The 21,865-nt window shown below is 32.0% G+C and overlaps 2 protein-coding genes across 3 annotated transcripts in view; one reads left to right on the forward strand and one right to left on the reverse strand.

The window, feature by feature from the left end:
* LOC146998437 (uncharacterized) overlaps positions 1 to 21,865 on the forward strand; it is a 163,290-nt gene that overhangs the window by 106,238 nt on the left and 35,187 nt on the right. Inside the window, exon 1 of one of the 2 annotated variants that reach the window (XM_085810652.1) lies at positions 1,983 to 3,297. The exons of the other annotated variant lie outside the window; for it this stretch is intronic. The gene's annotated coding sequence lies outside the window, so the exon portion shown is untranslated. Of the gene's footprint in view, positions 1 to 1,982; positions 3,298 to 21,865 lie in introns of those variants that run through there. 2 annotated transcript variants of the gene reach the window in all.
* The window catches only part of LOC146998438 (uncharacterized), a 42,670-nt gene that overhangs the window by 13,505 nt on the left and 7,300 nt on the right, over positions 1 to 21,865 (reverse strand). Inside the window, exons 3-4 of the mRNA XM_085809861.1 lie at positions 6,584 to 6,649; positions 3,235 to 3,348 (exon numbers count right to left, since the gene is read on the reverse strand). Of these exons, the coding sequence (XP_085665987.1) occupies positions 3,235 to 3,348; positions 6,584 to 6,649 (180 nt within the window). The remainder of the gene's footprint in view (positions 1 to 3,234; positions 3,349 to 6,583; positions 6,650 to 21,865) is intronic.

Here is a 21,865-nt window from a genome sequence, read left to right on the forward strand (position 1 = left end):
ATTAATTCTTATAACGAAATAGTAATTTTAGCTAAACGCGAAAATGATCTTTATTTTGTCATGCCAATATTTGAATCTGTATCAATTGCTAAAGAAATAGATCAGTGGCATATAAGATTTGGCCATTTAAATGAAAATGATCTTAAAAAACTTCAAATAAATAACATGGTTAGAGGTCTTTCTTTTTCTCAAAATGACTCTCTCTCTAATTGTAAGGTATGCATTCAGGGTAAACAAACCGCAACCCCTCTTCCCAAAGAATCTGAATATAGAAGTACTGAATTGTTGAATCTAATTCATTCTGATTTGTGTGGTCCCATGAGAACTGAATCAATCGGTGGATCATTTTATTTCGCAACATTTATTGATGATAAATCTCGATATGTTCGTGTTTATTTTCTGAAATCTAAGGATGAGGTTAAAGAAGCTTTCAAAAATTTTAAAGCATCTTTTGAAAATAAGCTTAACTCTAAAATCAGAATCCTGCGAACCGATAACGGGCTAGAATATTTAGGGAAAGACTTTAATAAATTTCTTAATGATGCGGGAATAAAACACGAAATGAGCACTCCTTACACGCCAGCCCAGAATGGCGTCGCCGAAAGATTAAATCGCACTTTAGTTTCAATGGCGCGATGTTTGTTATTGCAATCCAATCTGCCTCAGAAATTCTGGGCCGAAGCCGTCAATACGGCTGCTTACATTCGAAATCGCTGCCTAACGCGAGGTTTAAAACACGAAATAAAAACACCTTACGAAGTGATGTTTGGCAGAGTACCTGCTGTCTCTCACTTCAGAACCTTTGGCCAAAAAGCATTTTCGCTAAATAAAAGGCCAGGAATAGGCAAATTTGATATTCGATCTAAAGAATGTATTTTTATTGGCTATTCTGATGAATCAAAAGCGTATAGACTTTGAGATACCGAGGCACGTAAAGTGATAATAAGCAGAGACGTAAAATTTATTAATGAGTTTGAAAACTGCTGTAGTTATGACTCAGAGCAAGAAATAAATCTGCCTTTCGCTCCGGAGGAAAAAATTATAAATAAAACATGTTGTGATGAATCATCACCTCTGGACGGTAGCGAGTCGCCACTTCACTCTGAAGCTGAAAAGGAAAGCGGAAGTGATTTAGATAGCGAATCAATGCTTCCTATCCTGATTAAAAGGGGGCCTGGTCGACCCAAGAAAATAAAAACAGGTTTGCCAGGAAGGCCTAAAAAGGAATATCATTATACAGTTGTAAATAAAAATGAACAAACTCAAAATGTTGTTGAGGAAAGCATTAATCCTACGGTGCAAGAAGCATTAAATGGACCATATGCTGAAAATTGGCATAATGCCATGCTGTTAGAATATAACTCGCTTGTTCAAGAAAAGGCTTGGGAATTAGTAAAAAGACCTGAAAACAAGAAAGTTATTGGTAGCAAATGGGTTCTTAAATTAAAATATAATCATGACAGCACTATCGAAAAATACAAAGCTAGGCTAGTTGCTAAAGGGGTGCGCTCAAATCCCTGGTCTCGATTTCACTGAAAACTTTTCCCCTGTTGCTAGATTAAGTTCCATAAGAACAGTTTTAGCCTACGCAGTAGAACACAATCTCAAAGGTTACCAATTAGATTTTGTAATGGCCTATGTAAATGGAAATTTAGATGAAGAAATCTACATGGAAATTCCCGAACGTTTTTGCGATGAAACTAATTCAGATAAAGTGTGTCTTTTAAAGAGATCATTATACGGTCTTTAACAGTCAGGACGTCAGTGGTACAAAAAGTTGGATGAAAAATTGAAATCTATGAAATTTAAATCTCTTAATTCAGATAATTGTGTTTATATTAAAAAGACGCCTAACAGTGAAACTATTATAATCGTTTATGTAGACGATCTTATCGTTTTTACCGATTCTCAGCAAACGTATGAAACAATTCGCGATAGTTTAACTTCTGCTTTCAAAATGAAAGATTTGGGAAAATTACATTATTGCTTAGGAATAGAATTTTACCAAAATGAGAATTCAATTAAAATTTCTCAAAAGAAATACGTTGATGATATTTTAAATCGGTATAACATGCAAAATGCTAAATCTGTGTCTTCACCTATAGATAACAGCAAAAAATTATCAAAAAGAGATGAGTCCTAAAAACGAAAACGAAATCGCTGACATGAAAAATGTTCCATTTAGAAATCTGATCGGATCATTAATGTACCTTTCAGTAGCTACTAGGCCAGATATCACATACGCCGTGAATTTCTTAAGTCAATTTAACAACAATCCTGGAAAAGAACATTGGCATGCTGCGAAAAGAATACTTCGATATCTAAAGGGAACCCAAGATCAAGGACTAATTTATACGAAAACAGGAAAACCACTCATTGCCTTTGTGGATGCAGATTGGGCATCAAATGTCGATGATAGAAAATCTTACACCGGTTTTGTATATATATTAAGTGGTTCAGCTATAACCTGGGAATCACGAAAACAACGCAGTGTAGCTCTATCTTCAACGGAGGCGGAATATATGGCTCTGTCTGAGGCCGCCAAAGAAACTGTCTACCTACGTCGTTTCCTGAAGGAGCTGGGTTACAACATAGAACACCCAACAACAATATACTGCGACAATCAAGGAGCTCAGAAAATTACAAAGAACTCTGTGTTTCACTCCCGTACAAAGCACATAGATATTCGCCATCATTTTGTGCGTGAAGTGTATGAACGCGGTGAATTAGATGTGAAGTACATACCTACCAGTGAAATGGGAGCTGATGTGTTAACCAAACCCCTGACTCCTGTTAAACATCAAAACTGTTGTACAATTGTAGGATTGAATACTGTTTAATATGTATTTTGTTTTATTTTTCAGGAATAGGAGAATCGACGTCGAAAGGGGGTATGTTGGCAACCGACGTCGATTCCCCTAGCGCATGCGCATGATAAGCAAGTTCTCTGCTGCGTAATGCTTATACTTAGTAGGCAGTTAGCCAAAGTCAATGGTGAGTAATGCATGTAAGCGAGAAGGGCTAAGCGCTGTGTAATATCATGTTTCTACTCTGCTGTTCAACGTCTTCGTAGTTTAAATAAATGTTTGTTATGTACATAGAAGACGCCATTTTATTCTTCATATATATATTCTGATTAAATGTTCAACAAATAATGTTTCCCAGGATAGAATTTTACAGATTTTCACAAGCATTCTTTATCCATAAACCAGATATAAAGTGCTGAAAATTTACCGCAGTTCTTTTGATCACTGTTATCACCACAGTGGTTATGACCATCACAAGTATATTCCTTCAGTAAGCACTTTTTATTTTCACATTGAAATTCATTGTCTTTGCATGGATAATCTGAAAGAAAAAAAATGCATTTTTTGGAGCGTTTGTAAAGAATGATAGTTTATTATAATTAACATTATATACCATCCATATGTATGTCTATTTATATATTAGAAAACTAACGTTATATTTAAATTCTCATTTATTAAATATTTATTATCTTCAAAAATATTGCAAGCATATCTTTTAGCTGATGATAAATACATGCTTGTTTACATTTAATGTAAATATTTCATCTCTGGATGAGCTTAAAAATTAGAAATAAATTAACTTCTTACCTTTATTTGTATTTTGTAAGGTTTATACTAACTAAATTTATCATATTCTCGGCTTATCTTTTAAGTTAGTTAAATATATTTTTGTTCTCCTACTTTTTTCTTACATGTTCTGTATGTTCTTTTATAAAAGCGCAAATGAAAAACTAAATAAAAGATGTTCAGATAAGAGTTCTATTGTTTTTGATTAACCAACTAATTTAATGGATGGTTTGAAAAGAGAGCTCATAATTGAATTGAATTCATAATTTGTTTCATACCGCTCATAAATAAATTAACTTTCTTGTCTGAGAAGTAAATTCCACGATGATCTCTTGTGTTGCTATTCAATAGGAATCTTCCGTGTAACTCAAAAAATAAACTTTTGACAAATAAGCGCAAAATATAATTACAAAGAACAAAGTGAATCGTAAAATAAAATACGTAGTAACTTTAGAAGATATTAGTTCCTTCCTACGTAAAGGCAATCAAATATTTATTTTCATTTGCTAAGTAACAAGTCTATGAAAAGTTTTTCGAATTGTCTATGGCTGCCAGTCGTTCCAAGGTAAATCATTAAATACTTTTCTGAAACTGCGCATAAAACATTCTTTTATCATTAATTCACAAGTTCATGACTGACTGAACTTATTTGATTCACAGTAACTTAAGCATTCATAATGCTCTTCAGGCATTACTATCTAGCTAACATTGTAATTCATCAAGAGAATTTAAGCTTAGATGCTTAATATTCAGTCTAAAGTATACTGAACTTATCTGGTAAGCAATAATTTGATTAGAGTTCGTGTAATTTGGAAGCTAAGCAGATGTATTCTTAAAGATAAAGCCGTGTCTAGGTCATTTTTCACCTGAGGTCAAAAGGTGAATGTGAGCCCTATATAATCAAATTATGCGTATATGTACAATTTTATATTCAACAAAGGACATCATATTAAATCATGATATAACTCCTATAATATTTTAATGTAATTTTGTAAATTCAGAAAAATAATCATGTAAATTAAAAAGTAATTTTTATAACTAGTAAATGACTTTTAAATAATTTAAAATATAACTTTGGAATATTGTAATAATAATATAATTAATATAAAAAATGTTAAACTAATGTTAAAGAACTTTTTTAATTTAATCCTTCTTGCTATTAATGGAGTAAAACCTATAGTAATTACTTGTAAAATCTACTTGATTATTTAGTTCATATTCTATCGAAACAATAGAAATATTTGAAAGTTTTTTTTTTAATAGCCATGAGAAGATTTTGCATAACTTCCTTTTTTCTTTATCATTTTTAAAATTTTCTGAAGATTTCTTTTACAATAATAATTGGCTACGTTAAAATATTCTTAATGTAAACCCTGAATTCGTATATGATTGAATTAAACAGTATTCCTGAATTATATCAAGGAAAAAAACCTCATCCTGATTTAGCAACCAGTATTTTTAAAACAGCATGGTTTTTAAAACTTGATATTCCTAATAGAATATCTAAAGCAGTTAGTTATATCATTTGGATACTTAAATGCTAAACTATAACCTGTTTCTTTCAAAATATCTGAATCTAACAGCATTTATTTTTCACTCGCTAGAAATTTTTAATCGGAAGCTTTACTTTTCATACTTTCATTTTAGTTCTTAGATTGAAACATCCATCAATTCTATTAGTTCTACTATTTAAAAATATATTTTGAAAAATTATTTGTTATCAAATACCTCTTGAAAAATCTTATTTATCAGCATTTTTTATTTTTATTTCTGTTCTGCTGGATACCTTTAAAGATACATTTTTTACATTTTTCAAGGATATTTTCTCTCACTTCCCATTAAGAATGAGAAAATCGGTCTATTACTGTTTTGCTTAACTCTGCATGGCAGATTGTGTAAATTATGTTATTTGCCTAAGGAGAGGTACACTTTGTGTAGAGGAATTTCTAGGGGAAACTGGCTTAGATTTACGTTACACATAGAAAAAATTACGAAACACCTATGCAGCAAATCCATTCGCCAGAATAGGATATCAGATTAATTCTTCTTTTAAGAGTGCAGCCTTTATGTATATTTAAATTCTTTCGAATGCAGGGCATTATTTACCTTTTCCATTTTTTTGGCTGTAATCAATTCCATGAAGATATACATAAAAATTTCAAACTGATTTACTCAAACTGGCATATAGTTTCAACCATTGCAATGATTTAGCGCTTATGCCTTATATAAAGTTGATGCATTTATGTAAATGTAAAGCAATAACAACCAGTTGAAATTATATTAAACATAATGTAATAATTCTTTAGTTAGTCTTTTGACCTTGTAGGGCCATGTAAGGTCTTGATTTCGGAGTGTAGCTTTAAATAGCTGCGGAATTCGAACGATATCTGATTAGTCTATGCTAGCCCCGGGTGTCCGGATCTGCTCTCACCTGTCACCTCTTTGTATTCGGTATTTGGAATACAAATGTTTGTATCCCCGGAGTCGAAGGCTTCCCAGATCACTATGTATTTGATTGTCGAATAACAACAAAATATCATCTTCACATCCAACAAATAATACTATATTGGCTCACTATAGACTTAATAATGAAAAATAAAACAACAGTTGCAAAAATATACAAAATAACACACAAAATGAATGCACTTGATCAAGTTTTAGGTCAGCCAAATAACATGCCTCAATGTTTATTCTCCAGACTATTAATTATAAATTTTATGTATAACATATTCGTTGGATTCACTTTGCAGCATCATATATATCTTATAGTATGATGTGTTATTGCATTAATAGATTATAATTTTTGTATAGTCAGCTTTTATATTGCATATGTAATATTGTGTACCTCTTATATTATGTCAGTTATTACCTTATTTTATTTATTATATGCATATATTAAGCCTAAAATGTACTATAGCAAGGCTAAATACTAGTAGCACAATTTCACCAAAGCCCCTCCTGCCACTGTAATCTTTGGTTATGAAAATTACCAATAGGACTCATGACATATACCTGGTAACCTCTGTTAGACACCAGGTGTCCCCTTGCTCTGTCACCTGTTTGTAATTGAAATGGAATTTTAAGATTTAGAATACACGCACATTGAATGCTACAGCATTTCTCTTTACTTTTAGTGTGTATAATTCAAGAAAGTAAAAAAGAAATTAATATTGCTTTGGTATTAAGCGCATTTTTTGTGACATTTGTTTCTGTTCATTAAAGTAATAACTCACGAAAAAAGCATGAAGATGAGAATTAGTTACCAGAAAGAATCTGATTCATTACAAACAAACATATTTGGTTATCATTCCATGACAGATAAATTAAAATTAACTGCAGTAAAAATCCGGAACTTCGGAATACTAAGACCACAGCGCAGATATTCGTAAAATCCAGATAGTTGGGTTGTTTATCTTCTGTAAGCCAAATAAATGTTACCGTAGAAAAAACAGTGAACTTTATTTATTCAATTATAATATGTTAAATCATCAAAAATTCTGCAGTGAAAAAAAGAAAATAGTTGTAATTTTATAATATCCATAAAATAAAATTCAAAACTAACTACTTCAACAAATTAAAGAAAATCGAAATAACGTTTTCATAGCCTAAGCATGAAACCTCATCCGTATGGTGAGGGATGAGATAAAATAGTCGTATTACTGTCCAAGCACGTCTTAAAATGCAACTAAAATGGGAAACTATCATCTAGGGAAGTTGTAAGGTTATTTTAATTTTATTAAATTAACAGTTTTAATTTTGAGTCAAACTTCTTTCCTATCAAATCTTTAACTTCAACTTACGACTTCCGGCCAGAACCTAGTTTTAGAAATCCCTTCTGAATACTTAATGAGGAGGAGTGGTATTTAAACCGCGAAGTTCTACTTGCTGGGTGAGAGAGAATCAGAGTTTCGGATTTGCGCGCGTCTGCCTTTTGGCTACTCTCTCTCAAAGCTGTTATTACGCTCGACCGTACTCAGGCCCTTGATAAGCTTCGCAGTCAAATAGAGTTAAGGGGCCAACTCGATTAGAATCTTGATAGCTTCGGCTATATCTCTTTAGTTAATCTTAGTTTTAATTTATTTCTTATCTCTTAAGTTCAAGCCCAAGTGTCGGCTTTTATTGTACACTCCAAGCCGCAGTTCTGTTAAATCTTATTGGAATAATAAAGTGTTAGTTACCCGTCCATCTTGTTGTTTCTTGTCACACGAACTTAAGCGATTATTCGCCAACTAGTTCTTAAGGTTACTCACTTTTGACTGCAAATACACAGTGGTAAACCTCACAAAGTGATGGGTAAATTTCTTTGGAAGTGGACCAAAAACTAAAAGAAAATATTTTAATGGGCCTATATAATTTATTCTAAAACTTACATGTTAAGTATACATTTATTTTTTATTAAGGAGATATATTGTAAAAGCAATTATTTTCGCTAGGTTTTAATTTTTGCGAGAAAATATAAGTCTCGAGAAATATTCCTCCCCCCTCAAATAATCGGTAAGATTCCATAACTTTGGAAATATTCAATAGTATGCTCTTCTGTATTAGTCAGGTCCCAAATTTTAAACATTTTTTTTTTTTTTTTTTTTTTTCGAAAATGCGTGATAGAGAGAAAAAATGAGTCTTTACTCCAGAATAATAACTAACACGTGTAATCAAGGTTACACCAAACCCAGGGTGTTTGAAAAAGACTTTTCCATTTTTGGTGAAAAATCGCGTAGTTTGGCGTCTTTTCTTTAATAGGCAAAAGTGGTCGACGGGATTTTCCGTAAGTACCAAATTAATATACAAAAAAAGCGAAGTCCGAAAACCATGCTACATCTTCAAAGATTTCACATTCCGCAGAAAACTGTTTCTCATAGAACAAAGATACACTATCGTCTTTAAATTGCCAGAATCGCCCAAAACCACATCCTGAACTAAGCCACCTTACGTTTGTGAAATGCAGTACATCAGAGCATAAGTGCACGAAATCGAGTAGTATTTACAAGCTTCACAATTTCACGGAGCACAGGAGTATACGTTTAACACAGTTTTCAGGGGACCTATGTTAAAAGAATAACAGGCTATACTTTTAACATAGCTCCCCCTGAAAACTGATTTTTTGCATAGCATCCCTTAAAAACTGGATTTTTTCTACACTGTAGACTTTAGCATCAGATAAGGAGTGTTTACTGATTCTTCATTTAGCAATTCAGATGATGTCACACTTTGATAAGAGATTACCTTTGACTGATTTTACCCAGGTTTTTGTTAATCGATTTTTAACCTTTGTATTTTTTCTGCGTATTTCAACTATTTTACTACGTATATGATGGTTATTCCCTAGTCTCGAATTTAATGATTGATTCAGAAGACTTTAATTTTAGATGTAAATTTTCTATGTTTTCATTTACTTTAATCCTTATAAGTGCTTGTATACTCTGAATTTTACCGTATTACTTAAATATTCCGTTTATAGTACAAGATTTTCTTCTCGTAATCTTAACTAAATTACTCATTTCTAGTATTAAATGATTCTGCCCAGAATTATTTTAATGCCTTTTAACCCATACTCTTAACTTATTTATTATATTTTAAGAGAATAATTATTCAGATTTCCGTTTCTATTTATTATATTATTCAATGTTAGATGTAATTTTTAACTTTTTCCGCTCTTTTTAACATTAGTGATCTTCAACATATTCTGTATTTTAACTTATTTCATGTATTTTCTGATCATACAGATAAATTTTACTTAATTTTATATGTAACATTTTTAGCTTGGTTTATACATTTTAACCTTCATAATATTGAATGTACTCATTTTTAAACAATTTCTATTTTCACACTATATACCTGACATTTAGTTGATTTCTTTCATGCATTTTAACCTTCATAATTTCCAATATAATCCTAATTTAAACACAATTCGTATATTTTTATACCATATACTTAACTTTTATTTAATTTTAGATGGAAATTTTAACTTCTTTTATATTTTTTAATGTTTTTAGTTTCCAACATACTCTGAATTTAACTAATTTGCTATGTTTCCACACTATGTACATGACTTTCATTTAATTTTTGACTACTTTTGTACGTCTTAACCTTCGTAATTTAAAACAGGCTCTTAAGTTTAGCTTAATTCCCCGATTTTCTTACCATATATATGGGCTTTATTGAATTTTATATGCTATTTTTAACTTGTTTTGTATATTTCAAACCTTTGTAATTTTTAATGTATTCTAAATTTGAACTTGCTTATTAAATTTTCCTACCATATAGATGAACTTATATTAATTTTAGATGCAATTTTTATACTTTTCACTTTTCTCTTCCCAGTTTCCAACATACTCTAAATTTTAGCCCTTTTTTATAGTTTTCGATTCTAATCACTCATTTGATTTTACTGTTTCAGCTAAATTTACATGTTTAAATGTCTTAAACATATAGACAGTTTACAATTAAGCAATTTATTTTACAACTGATAACTATTATTTATATCCAATGCGTTGAATAGCCTTTACTTAGTCTACATTTTATACTACTATTTTAATTTGCCAATTCTACAATTTATCATCCTGCAGTATTCTTACCATGACTATTTATTTACCATGACTATTCGACTATTTTACGTCATTATTAACTTCATTCAAGTTTTCAAACTTTAACATTTCTTGCATATTCTGATATTTCCTTAAAGTTTTTTACATCATTTTTATCTAAATGCATGCTTTGAAATTATGTTTAATCGATATAATTTTATTTCTAATGCGTAATGTTAACATATTTCTTCGAACCTAGTTTAGTTCCAACTAAATTTCCCTAGATAATTGCATATGTAGTCTATTTTTTAATTTCTTATAATGCTAGGATTTTCTTTCGTGAGTGTCAATTTTCATTAATTTATTTACCAATTTATTCTCTTATGAACGAAATCTTGTGAAACACTACTATATCTTTATACAACATATATCATTTCCAATATAGTTACAGAAAGAACCAAAGAAAGAAACAGTAAGAGACACTTTACCCAAATCTCAGCTATATTTTCGAATATTTTAACGTTCATCCATCTCGAATATAAAAATTTCTTCATAAAAATACTAATTATATCAGTTAAATATTCTTTACTAATATTTATTTAATGAGGAATAACGCCTTTTTAATAAAAAATTACACCCAAATAATTATTTCATTTTCCTATTATTGTACATATAAGTTTGCATTATAAGAACTGTCTATGCATTTTCTGTAATTTTTTATTGAAAAGGGGTTATTCCTCATTAAATAAATATTAGTAAAGAATATTTAATATAATTAGTATTTTTATGAAGAAATTTCTGTATTCGAGATAGATGAACGTTAAAATATTCGAAAATATAGCTGAGATTTGGGTAAAGTGTCTCTTACTGTTTTTTTCTTTGGTTCCTTCTGTAACTATATGTATATTGGTAATGATATATGTTGTGTAAAGGTGTGGTAGTGTTTCACAAGATATCGTTCATAAGAGAATAAATTGGGAAATAAATTAATGAAAACTGACACTCACGAAAGAAAATCCTAGCATTATAAGAAATTAAAAAATGGACTACATATGCAATTATCTAGGGAAATTTATTTGGAACTGAACTAGGTTTGAAGAAATGTGTTAACATTATGCATTAGAAATAAAAGTATATCGATTAAACATAATTTCAAAAGGTGAAATGATAACCAATGGGTAAAATCGATAGTCATTCACACCTAATTCAATACTGGAAATGTTTATCTTAGGAATTTCTTTTATACATGTAACGTAAATAATCGCTAATTTCACTTGAAAGTTGCCCATGAAGGCAGAAATGCCCGTACATTGTGTAAAAAAAAAAAAAAAAAAAAAAAAAAAAAAAAGATAAAGTGAAAATTTGTTTAGTCGAGGCATTTAAAGTGATGAAGGATGCAGTGAATTAGCAAATATGCAGAATTTAAAGGTATGAAACGTTCAAAACAATAAGAACGATTTCTGTATGAGTACATGAAACTGTGAATATGTTTCTGAAATCATGCATGAAAGTAGTGAATTAGTTCTAAAAATGCGAAATCTATCAAACTAAGTTAATGAGAATCGAGATTCAAAACCGAACATTGGTAACACTGAAGAGCTTAAAAGCATGCATTCAGATAAAAATGATGCAAAATCTTTAAGGAAATATCAGAATATGCAGGAAGTGTTAAAGTTTGAAAATTTGAATGAAGTTAATAATGACGTAAAGTAGTCGAATTAGTCATGGTAAGAATACTGCAGGATGATAAATTGTAGAATTGGCAAATTAAAATAGTAGTATAAAATGTAGACTAAGTAAAGGCTATTCAATGCATTGGATATAAATAATAGTTATCGGTTGTAAAATAACATGCTTAATTGTAAACTATCTCTATGTTTAAGACATTTAAACATGTAAATTTAGCTGAAATATGAGGGCTATCCAGAAAGTAGATTACGTTTTGGAATAAAAAAACAAACAAAGTATAGGAAACAAATTTTATTATATACAGATGAAAGCCACACTCAAATACTACTTTTCTACATAGTCACCAAACAAATTAAGGCATTTATCGTAGCGATGTACGAGCTTGGAAATTCCTTCGTCGAAAAATTCGGCCGCCTGCGCCTTCAACCACTTCGTTACCTCTTCTTGCAGCTGTGCGTCGTCATCAAAACGCTGCATAGCCAGCCACTTCTTCATTGCTGGGAATAGGTGGAAGTCGCTCGGTGCCAGGTCGGGACTGTACGGCGGATGAGGAAACAACTCCCACTTAAAAGATTCAAGAACTTTACGAGTGACATTTGCCGTGTGGGGCCGTGCGTTGTCGTGAATCAACAAGATCTTAGAGCTCAACATTCCTCTGCGCTTGTTTTGAATTGCTCTTCTGAGTTTTTGGAGAGTTTGGCAATACCTTTGAGAGTTTATTGTAGTGCCTCTTTCCAGGAAGTCCACCAAAATTACACCTTTTCTGTCCCAAAAAACAGTCGCCATCATCTTCCTTGCCGACATTGTTTGCATGCATTTCTTGGGTTTTTGGGGAGAACTTGTGTGCCCCCACTGCATTGATTGCAATTTCGTTTCACAGTTCACATGTTTCACCCATGTTTCGTCACCAGTAACGATGCGATCGAGTAAAGAGTCACCATCCTTATGGTAAGCGTCCAAAAAGTTCAACGCTGCAGCCATTCGCTGATTTTTGTGGTCCTCTGTCAAGATTTTTGGAATCCATCTTGCACAAAACTTGTGGTAACCAAGCTTTTCGCTGATGATTTCGTGCAACAAACTTCGCGAAATTTGTGGAAAACTCAAAGAAAGTTCCGTTATTGTGAAATTTCGATTTTCACGGACTTTAGCATCGACTTTTTCGAGAAGTTCGGCGGTCACTATGCTGGGTCTCCCACTTCGATCTTCGTCGTGAACATTGGTTCGGCCATTTTGAAATCTTATGACCCACTGACGCACTCCACCTTCAGTGATAATGTTGTCCCCATACACTTCACGAAGCTGCCGATAGATTTCTATCGGTTTACAGTTTTTTGCAGTCAGAAACCTTATTACTGAGCGCACCTCGCAGCTCGCGGGATTTTCAATTAACGCAGACATTTCAAACCGTCACAGTATCTGAACGGAGCACAGCACGAACCTCTCACTAGCACGGCTAGATGCAGACTGAGCTGCGCAACGCTCTGACCCCAAGATGGCCGCGCTAGCCCCGCCCCTAGCGGACACAGACGGAAACGTAATCTACTTCCTGGATGGCCCTCGTAGTTAAATCAAATGCGTGATTACAATCTAAAATTATAAAGTGTTAAAATTTAGAGTATGTTGGAAACTGGGAAGAAAAAAAGTGAAAAGTATAAAAATTGCATCTAAAATTAATATAAGTTCATCTATATGGTAGGAAAGTTTAATAAGCAAGTTCAAAATTAGAATACTTTAACAATTACGAAGGTTTGAAATGTACGAAACAAGTTAAAAATAGCATATAAAATTCAATAAAGCCCATATATATGGTAAGAAAATCGGGGAATTAAGCTAAACTTAAAGAGCCTGTTTTAAATTACGAAGGTTAAAACGTACGAAAGTATTCAAAAATTAAATGAAAGTCATGTACATAGGGCGAAAGCATAGAAAATTAATTAACTTCAGAGTATATTGGGAAACTAAAAACATAAAAAAAATATAAAAGATGTTAATATTTACATTTAAAATTAAATAAAAATTAGGTATATGGTATGAAAATATACGAGTTGTGTTGAAATTAGGATTATATTGGAAATTATGAAGGTTAAAATGTATGAAAGAAATCAAGTAAATGTCATGTATATAGTGTGAAAATATAAATTGTTTAAAAATGAGTACATTCAATATTATGAAGGTTAAAATGTATAAACCAAGCTAAAAATGTTACATATAAAATTAAGTAAAATTTATCTGTATGATCAGAAAATACATGAAATAAGTTAAAATACAGAATATGTTGAAGATCACTAATGTTAAAAAGAGCGGAAAAAGTTAAAAATTACATCTAACATTGAATAATATAATAAATAGAAACGGAAATCTGAATAATTATTCTCTTAAAATATAACAAGTAAGTTAAGAGTATGACTTAACCCTCTGAGCGTTACGGGTTTAGCCCTGAAATTTCAAAATTCCTAAAAATGTCATAAGTGATATTTTCTTGATTTTAATTAAAAAATGACTCTTTCATGTTGTACCTTGATTCCTTTTCTTCGAATTCTGGGTAGAATAAATTTAATACTAGAAATGAGTAATGTAGTTAAGATTACGGAAAGTAAATCTGGTACTATGAACAGAATATTTAAGAAATACGGTAAAATTCGGAATATACAGGAAATTGTAAGGATTAAAATAAATGGAAACATAGAAAATTTACATCTAAAATTAAGGTCTTCTGAATCAATCATTAAATTCGAGACTGGGGAATAACCATCATATACGTAGTAAAATAGTTGAAATACGAAGAAAAATAGAAAGATTAAAAATTGATTAACAAAACCCTGGGGAAAATCAGTCAAAGATAATCTCTTATCAAAATGTGACGTCATCTTATCTGCTAACACAGCCAACTCTATAATGGCCTTGAAGCGCAAAAGTCACGTGATCGAGATGGTCGATGTGTTGTTGTAGTAGTGTGTGGTTGTGAACCCGTGGTTATGGATTTTTTTTTGGATGTATATTTTGCTATTAAGTGATTTTAAATACTTTCGCTAAGGTAAATAATAGTTTTATCTATACTTCGTTTTATACTTTTTTAATTTTTAGATTTATTTGGGAAAATTTGTAGCTGTTCTCAATCCTATTCAAGTAATTTCTTTTTAACATAAAATCGAATACATTAGTTTGGATGTTTCGCATAGTGTTGTTTTGAATATTTGTTTGGAATAGTACATTAGGAAAATTCCTTATTTTGATTATTTCTTTCTAATGGCATATTTGACATTCTGTCTCAATAAAATAAACTTTATCACCACAAACATTTCAGGCATTAATAACAACTACAGATGCATTCATTCAATTGATTCCATGTTTGTTTCAAAAGTATGAAGCTGAATACATATTGTTAGGAAAATTTCAAACTGATGCTCTTGAATCACGTTTTGAAATGTATGGGCAAATGTCAGGTTCAGATTATTAAATAAATGACCTACAATTATTAGAAAATGAGAAGAAGCTTCGTTTTATAATTTCATCATCAAATATGAATGTCCCTTTTACCAGATTATGATAAGGATTCTATCTTTACTTTTGCGAATATTAATTGATTATTCAAATTTACTTATTAATGATTTTTTTTATAGAAAATGTTTCTTCTGATATTTTAGCAGTGCTAGTTTATGTTTCAGGTTATGATGCCATGAAAAAATTAAGGGTGATAAAATGCAATATTTGCCAGGACTTGTTGCAAAGTACTCATTCAGTAGATACAGCAGATGATATTTTTGGTTTTCTTAAAGAATTAGATAAGGGGGAAATTAAAAATTTTCCATCTGAAGTTACTCTATTAAAATCTTCAATTGTATATTTCTTATATGGTGAAATTCTTAAAAACATGGAAAATGCATTTCTTATGTCAGGAAAGCAAATGGATATTTTATATAGGTTATCTTGCATACAGTTAGTACACTATACAGTTACTTTAATTTAACAGATTCTTGCATTTGTGGAATGACTTTACAAACTCGGTTAGAAAATATGTTTGATAACTTGTAAAATAATGTTAAATAATTATACAAAATATAAAAATGACAAAATTAATATAAAATGTTCATATAAAAATTTAAAAAAATTTAATTAAATTCAGTTAATAACTCAATTGTTTATTTTGATTTATGCTTTGTTTCTGCATAGATTATGTATAATATGTAGCATGTATGTATATGGTACAGCTCCAAGTTTTATGAATTTATTTTTAATAGTGGTATAGGACTGTAATTTGGGGAAATCACTTAAAAAAAAAAAAAAAAACAAGCCTAATTACTTATCTCTTGGATGGTTTGGAAAAAGTGATTCAACATAAAATTGGAACTGGTACAAATAGATGGCTATCCTTTTTTATGAATGCAATTAGCATTTAGCTCTTTGAAATTATCTTGAAAGATTTTTTATAGTATAACGTGCATGTAATTTCATCTTTATATTCAAATTTTCTAGCATTTAAGGAATTTTAATTCATTTTCCTGTTTTGATAAAATTCAGATATGCAGATTTCATTAGTGAATGGAGTGGAGAGAGATGACTATGGGTATTTGACTTCTAAAAATTTATATAGCTGATGCGATGGTAGTGGCATGGAGTTTTACAAAATAATTCTTCCTTTAATATTTATTTTACTAGTATGAAAATCTAAAATTCGCATCCATAAATCTATTGAATTCCCCCCTTATGTGGATTCTATATTATTTTGGCAATAAATTTGATTCAGATTACATAAATGAATTTCATTTTTATCAAAATTACATAAATAAAGTTCGCATGTGGTGATTCTCAATGATATTTTTAGTTACATAAACGAAGTACAAATTGCTTAAAAAATTATTGAAGATATGTACAATACTATATGTACAATATGTACAATACTGTACAAATTGCTTAAAAAATTATTGAAGATATGCATTTTTACCGCCTGTAAAAATATTGCACTATGAAAAATTTAATGTTAATCATACGACCTACTCACGTTTATTAATTTTACTTATATTTATTTTAAGACAAACTACTATTTTCGGTAAAGTTTAACTCCGGGATTATGGTAAAGAGAAAAAAAATCGACTATTTCGATCACGTGACCTTCCGTAACTGATTTCGCTTCAAGGCCATGCTACAGTCGGCTGTGATCTGCTAAATGAAGAATCAGTAAACACTCCTTATCTGATGCTAAAATCTACAGTGTAGAAAAAAATCCAGTTTTTAGAGGATGCTAGGCAAAAAATCAGTTAAAAGGGGGAGCTATGTTAAAAGTATAGCTCCCACTGTGCTGGAACTCTCGTTTCATATTCAATGCAGGATATTTTAATCTATAACGCAATATAGAAAGCAACATTGTTCTCGGGATAGTTTTGATTAAAAAGTCCAAGAAATGCAGGGACAGGGAAAAGTGGACGGAGCACCAGAACTTCGTCAGTGACTTTTACAGGTGTTGCTCCGCCGCACTACTGTACCCCGCTGGGCTTTTAGTTGGCCCGCATCGGATGCTAGCCTACCAAGACATTTACATATTTTACATTAATATTAGACTTACGTATTGAATATACAATTACAAAGACATAGTATACAATTATTGCAAAGAAATTAACCTATCAACAAAAGTTGGATTATGGCAGATTGAAATAACATAATTACTTCGAACATACATACAAACTTTCATTGTACATTGTACTTCATACAAACAATATATTTACATTAGTATATCTAGTTACATCGAATTAAAATAAACATCATTTTAAGGAGCTAATTGAAGATTTTTTTTTTTTTTTTTTTGTGCATTTTATCATACTTAGTTGAATTACTAAGGCGAATTCTCTTATTAATATTCCTTTCATTTTTTTAACTTGTTACACACAAATGCATCAGCACTGAAGTCTTACATTATTATTTTTGTAAATTAATGTATCATAAATACAGAAAATATACATTAGAAAATCACATAATACTTACATTTACACTAATATATCTAATAGAGTCGTATATTATTTACATTATTTTTTAATTAATGATTTAATTATTACACTAATACAGTCCAAATTCTTAATGTAACTATTTTATAAAAACTATTTATACCATATTTAGCCTGTTTCAGGCACTTGCAATATTTCTGAAATCTTGCATTATTTTTGCAAGTTGTAGAATAAGAGGTATTTATACAGATGCGATAGCATCTTGACATATGTCTTCTCTTTTATATGCAAAAAGTTTCTTCATAATCAAGGAAACCTTTTGTTGTAAATGAGGTATCGTTAGCATGCATTTAATGTACTCAGGCGTAATTTGTGACCTTCCTTTGCAGTGTAGCTCTTTTGTGAGCTGGCACTTGAAAATATAGTGCTCTGGGTCTCCCTTTTCCCCACATACGCACTTGTCTGATTCGCTCAAATTTCGTGCAAAGTAGTACGCGGGGAAAGGACCATGTCCAGATAAGAATATGTTGATGAAGAAGTTATAAGAGATTGGATCATATGTGGGTTTCTTGTAGAAGTTGAAAAGCCTTCTACCTACTTCTGCATTTTCCCATTCAGTTTGCCATTTTTTTAATGTAATTTTTTTCAACATATGTTTCACATACGATTTAGGGAATGGGACATTGATTGGAGGTAGAAATGGGTCTTGAGCTGCATTTTTAGCAAGCGCATCTGCCCTTTCATTTTGGGCTTGTCCAGCATGCACTTTTACCCACTTTATTTTTATAGATGTTCTCTTGCGCTGTGATAATAAATCGTAGATATCTTGCACTATTGATGATTTGTTTGTTGCATCATTGACAGCTTTAATTGCCGCTTGGCTGTCACTGTAGATGGTAACATATGTTAGATGCTTTTGATGAGACCATAGAATAGCGTGTTTTATGGCTGAAAGCTCAGCTTGGAAAATGCTGTTGTTGTTCCTTAGGTGTCCTTTCCATTCTGTTGTTTCTTGTTCTGAGAGAAGTGCAAAGAACGCGCATCCTACTTCTTCGTTTAACTTTGACCCATCTGTGTACACGACTGGAAATGAAGGTACAGTGAGGGTGTCTTCTTTTGTAGATATTCTGAGTTTTGCATGTACTGCAGGGTGTCTTAGGTAAGGATTTCGTGGCTGTTCAAAATCTTGGGGGCACAGGTTTTGATCTTCTACCTCTATGTTTTTCTTGAGGTGGAATAACATGGCTAAGTCTGCATCTTCTTTTGCTTTCAGATGGAGGGGTGGGATTCCTGTTGATACACAAAGAGCTGACGTTGAGGTAGTTCTGTATGCTTTTGCTATTTGTAAGAGGAAGGGGCGTTGGATCGAAGCTAAGAGTCTTTTCTTTTTCACTGTCATAGGGTGAGTCCATGCTGATGCCCCGTAGAGGATTATTTTTTCGATCACGGTATTATAGAGAATGTTTTGCATCCTCGACTTGAGGCCCCACGTTCTGCCTTGCATCCTTGCGAGGGCTCTAGAAATAGTTTGGGTCTTCTTCCGAATTTCCATGAGGTGTGGGATCCAAGAAAACTTTTGGTCAATTTTCAATCCGAGGAATTTGATTTCTTTTGAGATCTTGATTCTTCTATTATTGATTTTAATGCAAGGTAGCCTTTGTAGCGATTTGCCCGGTTTTGGAAATAAAATAATATGTGATTTGGGCTCTGAAATTATTAGTTTTTGATTGACGCAGAGGGAATGGAATATGGAGAGAGTCTCGTTACTATTCTTTTCTAGTATGTCTCTTGAATGCCCATTTGTTACAAAGGCCACATCGTCGGCAAAGGCGATGAGCTTTGTATGGTCCGGCCACTTGTAGGAGGTGATATAATTGAAGGTGACGTTCCACAGGTCTGCACTTAGACAAGAGCCCTGTGGACAGCCCCTCGTTATTCTTCTTTCTACTATACAGTTGTTGCTGATGATTATCGTTGCTCTGTTTGTTAGGAAACTATTCATTAGCTTGAATATGTTCCGAGGGCATTTAATGTTGCGCAAGGCTTCAAGGATACCAGGCCACCACACGGAATCAAACGCATTTTTGAGATCCATGCAGAGTACTGCTGTATGGAGAGCTGAAGATTTATTCCTACGGATCTGCTCTTGAAGTTCTACTATCGCATGTGATGTAGATTTGAGAGGTCTGAAGCCGTATTGGTTGGGGCTTATGGTTTCGTTTTTCTCTAAGTGGTGGCGTAATCTGCCCGCGATTGCACGTTCCAAAAGTTTACCTATTGCAGGTAAGAGGTTGATTGGTCTGAAGGCTTCCGGATCCGTAGGATGCAGTTGTTTGTCTTATGTTGGGTGTTCTATAAGGTTATTTTCTCCCTTCTTTCTGCATACCTTCGTAATGTAACGATAGCACACTCGGCGCGTATTCACGAGGTCCAGGTTTTAGCCCTGGCGAGGGCATTGCTCATTTCTCATGTTTTCTACTTCAAAAATATCATAATGACTTTACAGCTCCTTCGGTCGTAATAATATATGTGTTTGTTATAGGTACGTTCGAAACTGAAAGCCCTTTCAGAAACTCACGAAAAATATCGCATCCCATTATAATTCAGCTCAACGACCAAATGTATGTAAATTTCTTGGTATATTCGGGTACATCGATACGACTTGAGAAGTTTAGAATAACCTTTTTATTTAAACAGAATTAGGAGCATAAGTGCACCCTCTTGTGCTACAATGACCACAACTCATAGTGATGAAAAATATACAGAATAGTTCAATTTAACTTAAACGTTGAACACACAAGGACACACAATCAAATACTACTAGAAGCTGGCTCACTAAGTATACCGGAGTTCAGAACTCAAGTTTCGCATCGAGACTGGAAAGCCAAACAATTACAACTATTCGAGCTGCAGGAAACTAACCACATGGCGTGCACGCAATGTCAGACACACATTCATTGTCTGTCATTGACACACATTGTCTGTCTTAAATCCAGAATCTTCCGTTTAAATACTCACTACCAATTTGAATTCTGGTGAGACATACGGAATGGAGAAGTTAAGTATAAATAACTGGTTAACTTACGATTACCTGCATGTTTTCTTTCATATTCGACGCTGTTTCGTAACTGGAATTCTTATGCTTTGAATGTAGAGAAATGGGAAATGTTACATTCTTTGAAGACGGTGTCCGCCGATAACATCGCGGCAAAAACATCGCGGGTGAAAACTTCACAGAGAAAACAATGCAAGGCGAAAACGTCGTGCTACAAAACATCATGGGAGAAAACATCTCAAAGAGAAAACATCGCAGTTCTAAAACATAGTGTTACAAAACATCGTCGTCAAAAATAAAGCGATTGAAAAACTTCGTAGTTTAAAAGCATCGTCGTCGAAAATATCGTACTAAAAAATAAAGTATCTACAAATCATCGCATGACGATAACATCGCACACATGCTTTTTTTCAGGTTAGGTTTTACTAATTGTAAATGGATATTCTCATAATGATTTGTGAGTCCAAGATATAAAGAAGAATAATTTTTACTTTTACATTTTTTATTAATTAATAAATTTTTGCTGAAAAAGTAAGAAGGAAACTTAAGCACAGAAAATTAAATGCAACTTATAGATTAATGTTTCCATGAAAAATTACCAGTAAAAACTTTATAAAAAATGATTTAGTAATGGCCTTTGTTAGTTAACTATGTCGGTTTAAAATTCTATTAAGTGCTATAAGTTGCATTAATTTTCTGTGCTTAAGTTTCCTTCTTATTTTTTCAACAAAAATTTATTAGTTAATAAAAATTATGAAAGTAAAAATTATCCTTTTTTCCATCTTGCGCTCACAAATCATTATGGGAATATCCATTTAAAGTTATTAAAACCTGAAAAATGCATGTCTGCGATGTTATCGTCACGCGATGATTTGTAGATACTTTATTTTTACCGCGATATTTTCGATGGCGATGTTTTTAAACTGCGAAGTTTTTGAACCGCTTTATTTTCGACGACGATGTTTTGTACCACGATGTTTTCTCCCACGATGTTTTGTACCACGACATTTTCGCCTTGCGTTGTTTTCTCCGCAACGTTTTCGGCTGTAACCTTTGAAGACTGCTACG

This window comes from Stegodyphus dumicola, chromosome 2 (genome assembly GCF_044657685.1).
Source record: "Stegodyphus dumicola isolate Sdum_Otavi_A_Nest chromosome 2, ASM4465768v1".
NCBI classification, from domain to species: Eukaryota; Metazoa; Arthropoda; class Arachnida; order Araneae; family Eresidae; genus Stegodyphus; species Stegodyphus dumicola.